The 9,470-nt window shown below is 41.2% G+C and overlaps 1 protein-coding gene across 2 annotated transcripts in view; it reads right to left on the bottom strand.

The window, feature by feature from the left end:
• Positions 1-820: 820 nt before the first annotated feature.
• The window catches only part of LOC143284748 (haloacid dehalogenase-like hydrolase domain-containing 5), a 25,360-nt gene continuing 16,710 nt past the window's right edge, over positions 821-9,470 (bottom strand). The window contains exons 1-8 of one of the 2 annotated variants that reach the window (XM_076591713.1): positions 7,234-7,571; positions 6,981-7,027; positions 6,202-6,396; positions 5,721-5,833; positions 4,947-5,037; positions 4,193-4,416; positions 3,438-3,626; positions 821-2,944 (exon numbers count right to left, since the gene is read on the bottom strand). In XM_076591713.1, coding sequence (XP_076447828.1) covers positions 2,521-2,944; positions 3,438-3,626; positions 4,193-4,416; positions 4,947-5,037; positions 5,721-5,833; positions 6,202-6,396; positions 6,981-7,027; positions 7,234-7,285 — 1,335 coding nt within the window. In that variant the 5' untranslated portion in view covers positions 7,286-7,571 and the 3' untranslated portion in view covers positions 821-2,520. Of the gene's footprint in view, positions 2,945-3,437; positions 3,627-4,192; positions 4,417-4,946; positions 5,038-5,720; positions 5,834-6,201; positions 6,397-6,980; positions 7,028-7,233; positions 7,572-9,470 lie in introns of those variants that run through there. The other variant, XM_076591712.1, reaches the window with a different exon arrangement.

Below are 9,470 nucleotides of genomic sequence, written 5' to 3'. Positions count from 1 at the left end.
AGCAGTTTTCTGTATCGAGTGCTATATAAGTATTTCGTCTTCTGGTTTGCTTACCAATATGTATATATTCGACCAAATTCTGTAAAGGACAGCAGCTTGGATGAGTAACTGTTTTATTTCATTTTATTTCTTTTGTTAATAATCTTTCTTATCAGTGGCGTGCTCATTGTATGCTCAAGTGATTTCGGATTATCGCCTCACCCAAACGACTATTACCCAGACCACCACCCAAGTTCATATGGAGGGAGAGTGAGGTATGTAGTACTATTTTCTTTTTGAAAGATCATTGGGCCTGTATGACTCAGATCATCGATAGGATTTTCTTATCAACTGTAGACTTTTTTATTTATTTATTTATTTATTTATTGTTTTTTTTAGATAATTTCTCTATCATATAGTTTATTTAGACCATGACACTACACTGCATTTTATTTACCACCAAAAGACTTTTTTTTTTTTCAACAGTCATCTTGGCATGTTTGCACTAGTACCTTGTTATGTATGTATGCTCGCAAATGTTACATGTACGAGCTCAGATATGGGCCAATTGATTCAAGTGCTTTTGATTACTGTTCCATGCCCGTTCTGGACAGAAACCACAACTCTTTTTAACAGATGTTGTGTCAGTGCAAGTGTGTGTGAGCACATGTTTGTGAATGAGTATTATTGGTTATTGTTTCTGACACACGTACGCACTCACACACACATACACACACACACACAAACTCAGTCACTCATACACAACACTCACATTCATGCAAGCACATATACAAATGAACACACATACACACGCACAAAAACAAACACCACAAAACCATAGTTTTTTTTGTTTTTTTTCTTCTTTATTTTGCATGTCGATTGTATCAAACAATTGTATCAAACAATTCAAATTGCATATCAAACAGAATTCAAGCACATGCCTCTTAACACAAACCACAGATAAAAATCCATCCACTAATAAAGCGGCATGCTCTTCATTCACATTACCTGAAGTCAATCAATCTTGGTAAACTTTCAAGTGTACATTTTACATTGGTTTAAAACGTACTCCTGAAACCATCAGATTCAATCTTCCAAACAGCAAAACTGAAAACTATCTCTTTTCTTATACACTCAGTACAAGTCTCCGTTGTTGTTCAACTATCTATCTTTCACACTCTAACAGTTTCTTTGAATTTCCTTGTGACCCAATCAATGGTTTGGTTCTTCAAAACAGCAAAGTACAGTCCATCATTAATTCTGCTTTCTTCTACACTCAGTACCAGACTTCCACATGCAAACCACAAAAACCTGCCATTCACATTCAAATCTTTTCACTGCAATTCATTTTCTTAAACAACCCATGATTTTGCCTTTTACAATTCAGTTATCATGCTATTGCTTCATACAATAAGCAGAAATGGACATTTGACATCCAAGTTATCACAGGTTGTTTGAGAACCAAGACGAGGATGGAATGCTTCAACACTCAGTGTGTGTGTGTGTGTGTGTGTGTGTGTGTGTGTGAAAATGTATGTGAATTGTGTATGTTGAAGTGCTTTTACTTCAGCTGGTAATTGTACTCTTGGTACAAACATGCATTCAACCTCCTCTGCATTTCAAAACCAACTTTCATATCAGAGCTCTGTGAATGGTGAGGAAGTAATGCACAACAATCCTGAGATGAAACATGGGCATGTTAATTCATGGCAAGAAAAAGACTAGAACTCTTATTGCCAAATACATCACCATATGAATTATTGTATTCACATATGTACAAGATTCTCAAAACTGTGCAGTATCCTTTAACATTATATATTATTTTCTGATAAAACATTTATAGACTTTTGGTGTCCATCTCTCTCTCTCATAAGAATATCATCAACAGCCACCTCCAATCATCCACACAAACAACTATAAAACAAACACAGACACACATGCATTCACACACATACATGCATGCACACACAAAATACCAAGAATGGCGACAGGATTGATAGCAGCACCATTTTAAATGCCAATCTTTTGATTATTAATTCCACCAAACTACTTTTCAATGTATGAACCACAAATCTACTCTCTATCTCACTCTCTCTCTCCCTCACTCACTTTGCACACTCACACACACATGTACTCTCTCTGTCTCACACACAGACACACATACACACACACTTCACTCACACAAGCCTTTTTCACATGTTCCCAAGACTTCACAACCAGAATATTGATTGCCTTATTTCACTGATCTCTCTCTCTCTCTCTCTCTCTCTCTCTCTCTCTCACACACACACACACACACACACACACACACAGGTTAAGTTGGTCTCTGCCACTGAAGGTAGGATGTATCTAAACGACAATGCAATACTCTTGAATTCACCTGAGTTGATGGGATGACTGCAGACCTGTTCACTTGAACTCCCCCACATCAGCACCTGGCTGATCAGCTTGCTCCCCAGTCTCTTTCCAGATCTTTCCTCTTCTGGTCAAGTCAATCATGTCTCCTGTACTACAAGTGTCCAGCAAGCCATGCCAGCCCGACTATGAGGCCACCACGGTTTCCCGTGCGAAGATGTAGTCGATGCCCAAGTCAACGTCATGCACGTACTTGTGGGGCTCGGTGAGCTGAGGCTCGTGAGCAATGTCTCTGTGGCCATGGTAGACGATCTTGCCATCAGTCGCCTTCCTGTTGATGTCCGTTCCGTGCTTGTAGACCCCGGTGCCCACCAGCATGCTCAGGCAATGCTCAACGGTCTGCTCATTGAGCTTGACGGTAGTAGGGATGAGCCTGGAGGAGGGGAGGGAGGTGGCCGAGTCTGTGGAGGAGGTGGTCGAGCAAGTGTCATCACTGTGGTTACTGCTGCTGTCCTCCATGATGTTGTTGTTGTTGGTGGTGGTGAAGGTCTGCTGCTTGATGAAGCGGTCATACAGGTTGGCACCCACAATGTCCACATGGGGGTTGTCACTGTAAGCAGAAAAGCAACCGTGCTGGTCAGTGCACTGATCATTCGTTCATTTCCTCTTTTCTTTTTCTTCATAAATATTCAAATATGATAGGTAAAAAACCTTAAGTTCACAGACAAAAAGTTATTCCAGTGATGAAATCCAAGTTTATTTTTGTGCTCGCTTGAAAATGTTAGACACATACAACAAGGTCTAGCTTTTGTCATTTAAACATCTACTTTTTCAACACTTGGAAAATTCAGAATCAATAGCTCAAAGAAATTTCACAACTGTGAGTTAATGGTTTTTTGTTCCTTATCTTAATAATATCTGATAACTTTTTGTTTAACTCTTTCTATAAAATATATTTCAAAAATATATCAATCAAACTATTAATAGTTTCAATGAAACTTGCGCCATGTTCAACAAGAAAACAACTTCAATCAAACCATTAATAGTTTCATGAAGACTTCCGCCATGTTCAACAAGAAAACACAACTTCATTCTGTACTCACCCAAAGAAGTACAGGCGCTTGATGGGTTTCTGGAGCCCCATGCGCTTGGCAATGTTGGCGATGGTGTGCTCGGCAAAGCGGTAGGTGATCTCGCAGGGCTTGCCGATCAGGGAGGTGTACTGCAGGTCATGGCCTGTCAGCTTGCTGTACAGGGCCTCCATGCACAGCAGAAAGGCGCCATGGCCAAACCTGCAACATGCCATGGACCATACACACTTCAAATAGTTGTCATGTCATTTAAAAAAAAACACCAAAAAAGTACGCTAAAAAAGTAACGCACAAAAAACACCAACCAACAAGGAAAAAAATCTCTTTCTCAAGCTTAGTGTTTCAAAATATAAAGTGTCTATAGAAATGAAAGCTGCTTGCATCCACTAAAGCTGGTAGATTATTTTTGTCATTATATAGGGTATATATGCACAGTGAACTGGAAGAACAGACTTATCATATCCAACAGTCAGACTTACATCTAACAGTCCCATCTTTCTTTCAACAATTGGTCTAAAGATGTTTTTAGGCAATATTTATGATACACAAAAGACGGAAAACAGTTTGAGAAAGTATCTGTATTTGAAGGTTTTCTTGTTGCCCTGTTCATCTTAAACTGTGTTTAACTGTGACACGTTTGAAAGATAAATACTGTTTCCTGCATATAAGACTTTTTGTTGTTGTCCTGTTCATCTATAACCGTGTTTTATTGCGACATGGTTTAAAACATAAATACTGTCAAACTAAAACCAAGAACCCAAACTGACCTGGGCATGCAGGCCTCAGCCATGAAGACAAGGTCCATGTTGCAGGCAATGACCGGGATCTGGGGCACACTGTAGGGGTCAGTGGGAGCTTGGGTGGGTTTGCCTTCTGTCAGCAGCAGGTCCATCAGCAGCTGAAGGTTCGATTCCCAGTGAGTAGGTTCTCCGATCAGCAGCACTGCCTCCACACGGGGGAAGTTGGGGTTCTCAGTGTACTTCCCGCGTGCCTGCACAATGTACCATACGTGGGCTTGGTTAGTCTTTCGAGTATAAAAAATTAAACTTTTAAAAAGAGAACAACAAACTCCTACACATCATACCGTTCATGACTTGATTAGATTTATTTCTTTATCTTACATAAATCATTTGGAAACTTAAAGTCTAAGACTCGGAAAACAAATTGTAACTTTTTATCTTCTAAGACATAGATTTTTTAGACTTATAAAATTTCTGTCATATTAAGTAAGAATTGGTTAAAAAAAATAAAAAATAAAAAAAAAGAGAAAAGGTTAAGGAGACTCTAGTGCCTGCAGACCAGTTTTGATTATAAACCACTGAGACCAACATTAGTAATAGGTTTTCATCTAACTTTGGGTGATAAAGGTTACTGAAACAAAATACATGATAAAACAAACAAAACCTTCAGTGCACGTGCGCACACACACACACACACGCACCTTCCCTGCATGCACACTCACACATATACACACAACCACCACCACCACTAAACGCACAATGAAGAAGTGGATGTACTCACCACAGCCACTCGGTTCTCATGATCCACCATGTCCAGCAGAGGGTAGGCAGCTTTCACATCGTCCAGAGTGCACAGATTGGTAAAGCCAAGACTAAATTCAGGTCAAGGACCAAACAGTGTTCAACACATCCTTTTTTTTTCTTTTTTTTCTTTTTTTTTAGACAGAAGGAAAAGTTACAGTATCTACTGCGATAAATTAGTGAGTGAACAATGTTCCATTTCTCATTCTAACAATTAAGTCTGCATACTTCTTTTTAGGCAGAAGGAAACTTTACATTATCTGCTCTGGTAAATTAGTGAGTGATCAATGTTCCATTTTCTCATCCTGACAATTAACTTAGCTGCAGATATATTTCTCTTTAAAAGTCGGCTAAATTCACGATATCAGATTTACACAATGATGTTACTTGTAAGTTGTGCCCATACCATTTATCACCTATATCCTGAACATAGAATGCAAGTGTTGCTCAAAGTAATGCAAGTGTAGTTCAAAGTCTAAGTGAAGCTGAATCTCAAAAGTCACAGCCATAGGATGAAAACACATGCACACACACACACACACACACACACGCACACACACACATTCTCATGGGCACACATATGCCAAATACTCCAACCAATTGGCAATCGTACAAACATACATATTCTCACGGGCACACACATACACCAAACACTCACAACCATTTATCAATTCACTACATGTATGCACTGAATGTTTTTCTTTGGTCGCAACATTGTTGTCGGCATTTAGTCACACAAAGTGAGAAAGGATACTCTGCAGCAATGTCCAGCCTGTGCTCCTGCCCGACGACCAGTGTGTGCTTGTCATGCAGGTCCCTCAGCAGCTTGGCTGGGGTGGGGGCATGGATCACCTGGTCAGGGGACACCTGTCACACAGCAAAAGGCACTGTCCCTTTGAGTGTGTTGTTCTGGTATATGGTTTGTTCGTTTTCAGATCATGCACTGTCATGTATATATGGATGAAATTCACCCAAACACCATCACCAGTCATATCAGTTCATTATTGCATACATTGTGAAAACTATCTCCCTCTCTCTCTCTCTCTCTCTCTCTCTCTCACACACACACACACACACACACACGCACACACTATCTTTCTCTGATTCACAATCTCCTTCCCACTACACTGCACAACATACTCATCATAAAACGCATTTGATCAACATTGAATTACACACACACACACACACACACACACACACACACAAACCACGTCTCAAGAAACACCACGTACCTCAATATCAAACCAGTTCCCGATCTGTCTGGCTTTGTCGTGAGATCGATTGCACGCGTTGGTGACGAAAGCGCAAGGAACTTTGAGATGTCCGTTGGCATCTTTCAGTTTCTGCATAGCGCGTTTCGCCGGTTCCAGCGGAGTGCTGCCTCGAGCCAAGACTCCGTCCACGTCAAACAGAATGCCAAAGTCCGGCTACCAACACACACAACACAGAACACCTCGGTCACAAAGCCATCCACACACATCGTGAACTGGTGAGAGAGAGAGAGAGAGAGAGAGAGAGAGAAGAATGAAAAGTCGAGTGACCTTGAGAGCCAACCGGCATCCGTAAGCAGACGACACTTTCGCTGAGAGAAAGCGAACATTGTTAACAGGTCTACGGATGAAAAGACAGATCTTCCTTTTGAATACAATTTCAATCATAGGAATCGATAACATTCCTGTTAACAAAATTAACTAGCTCTCTGAATGAAATCGACATATATCCTGTCGGCTTTTCGATTGTGGAATGCACTGCGCGAACATGGCGACTGCAAAGTGACCCCGCCTGATTTGCATATCATGTGTTGTTCCACTTTCGTTTTCCGGACATTTCACAACAAACTGTGGAAATAGTAGATTGTCATTACTATGTAAATTTCAAACACATGTATTATAATACGTTAACTAATAATCAATATGGAAAATTAAATACACTTCAGATATATTACTTAAACTAAGACCAAACTGAGTTAGAGTACATAAAAACGCCGCACAGTTAATAAAACAACGCTCACCTCATTGTTGTTGGCTTCAGTCTCCCCCATGGAGAAGTCCGAGTTGTCTGTAACAGAAAACACAACAGAAAAATAAACTCGACTGAAAAAAATAACAACTGAAAATCTGGAGAGAAAAAATCGAAGTCCAATGGAACTATTTCATTCGACTCAGTCACTGATTTTTATTGAGTGTACCAACTGTAGCGCTAACTTCTAAGCGGGTTAACTTGTGAATACAAAAGCTTTTTTTTCTCCCAATCAAAGTACCAACCTGAGTCATATCCGTCAGACTCCTCGCGCATCGGGCTGTGTGTGTCACGCATTTTGAAGGTATTCGAGTAGGTACTCAGATCTAAGACGAATGAAGCGAGTACTGGTAGAAGTCTTCTCCGAAGTGACAACGAAGCTCTGATATTCTCTTCAGACTCTGTCGCAGAAGATTCTATCAGTTGACTGTTGAATAAGAATCAGTCTTGGGTTCGCAGCAGGGGCGCAAAAGAAAGAAGTTTCCTTCCAACTAGTTGTAGTAGTCAAGTAGGTATGTTACTTTCACTCTTCCTCTGGATGTATCACTTGTAATATTTCGCAGGTTCTAATTTGCCTCAACGCACGCGCCGGTATTTATACAATAGGCATTGTTGATGCCACCGCCAAAACGAGATTTCTGATTGGTCGAAACAAAGTCGGGCATGGCCAAGGTCAGGCGCTTTTGTTTACGAAGGGGGAGAACTCCGCCGGGGTCGACTTGAGATCGGTAACCCCGACCGATTTCAGAACCTTGTCGGTGGCCTCTCAAGTGGTTTCCGTTACCAAGTGTTGAACCCGGTTGACTTAACTTGGCCAGTTAAAACCGCTGAGACGAGCAAAAATGCGGCCACTTCTTTTTTTTTTTTTCCCCATCTCAAGGACAGTGAATACATCGTTATCTGTTGGTGGTCCGCCATGTTGCATGAGAAAGTTGGTTTGTCAGCGGACTTTTCTCCAGCTGATAATGGGAGCACCAGACACTGACACACACGGTGTACCATGAGCATGAAACCTAACCGGGTTGCTTGCAGTTGGTACAACTCACATCACAGCTGACTAAGTTCACCTCGATCTAATGTCACTGATAAAGATTTTGAGACTGGGAAAAGAAAAAAAAAACAAAAAAAAACCACCTGCGCTGTCTCTTTTTTGTTTTAAAATTTAGGTCTTCGCGATATTTTTTATCCGTAGTTGCTTGTCAGTAGCCCAGCTGCTCACATAGTGCTGTATCAAGGCTGTAGTTTTCTCCTGATCATTATTTTGGATAGTATTGTAATACTAGTGGTAGTAGTGCTGAGAATGAATTACATCTTCTTTATCATCATAATACGACTCATAGTATTCTTTAGTATCATCAAAAGTGAGCATCACTCATCATCATGGATAGTTAGGTAATAGTTTGGACAATTAGAATAGCTCAACAAGACCAACAGAAACAGAGCATAGAGAGTGGGAGCAGGGAGAGAGAGAGAGAGGAACATCCGGCTAATGTTACGGTGTCTGTGAGGAGAGAGAGAGGGGGGGGGAACATCGCTAATGTTACGGTGTCTGTGAGGAGAGAGAGAGAGAGAGGGAACATCGCTAATGTTACGGTGTCTGTTAGGAGAGAGAGAGAGAGAGAGAGAAGGGGGAGAGAGCGAGAGAGAGAGACTGGAGAGGGGGGGGAGGGAGAGACAGAGAGAGAACATCGCTAATGTTATGTCTGTGTGTGAGTGAGAGAGAGAGTGAGAGAGAGAGAGAGAGAGAATATTGTTAATGTTACGATAAGAGAGAGAGAGAATATTGTTAATGTTACGGTAATATGAGAGAGAGAGAGAGAGAGAGAGATCTGTTGCGAAGCAGGAGGGACTGTCCCCGGAATGTATATATAGCGTGCCTGTTCTGTCTACAGGGAAATCCCGGCAGCAAGGGCAGGGGGAGAAACAAAAACAACAGCACGTGGAACTGACAGCCTGCAGGTGTCTGTCAGTGCCAGGAACAAAACAGCTCATGTGTTCCCCGACTGACTGACTGCGTCACTGCTTTACATGTCGAGAGTCTTCACACACTGTACGGCACATACCAACATCTGCAGCCACGTTCGTAGTGCAGGTACGGATGAGGTGGAGGTTGGGGGGGGCGTTATCTGCACGCGCCAGGCCAGCAAAGCCGGGCTGGTGCGTGTGCACGCGTGTGGATTTATAACACACATTATACACTGTCGTGTGCTAATGATGTTAAGTATTAGTTCTTTTTCTGTCGGTCCACCGTGTCGCACATGCACGAAAAACATACCTGAATATATATATATTTCATTATATATATATTTTTTTTTAAAATCCTACATGAATACAGAGAGACAGACAGAAACTCGGACAGACAAACAGATAGACAGACAGACTGAAATACAGATAGAGATATATATACTATGCTATCTTGCATTCCTACATTCGCGAATGTCGAACAACGGTGGGTTTGTTTTTTTTTTTGTGTTTTTTTTCA

Source organism: Babylonia areolata, chromosome 8 (assembly GCF_041734735.1).
Source record: "Babylonia areolata isolate BAREFJ2019XMU chromosome 8, ASM4173473v1, whole genome shotgun sequence".
Classification (NCBI taxonomy): domain Eukaryota; kingdom Metazoa; phylum Mollusca; class Gastropoda; order Neogastropoda; family Buccinidae; genus Babylonia; species Babylonia areolata.
This window is presented reverse-complemented; position numbering and strand designations above follow the sequence as displayed.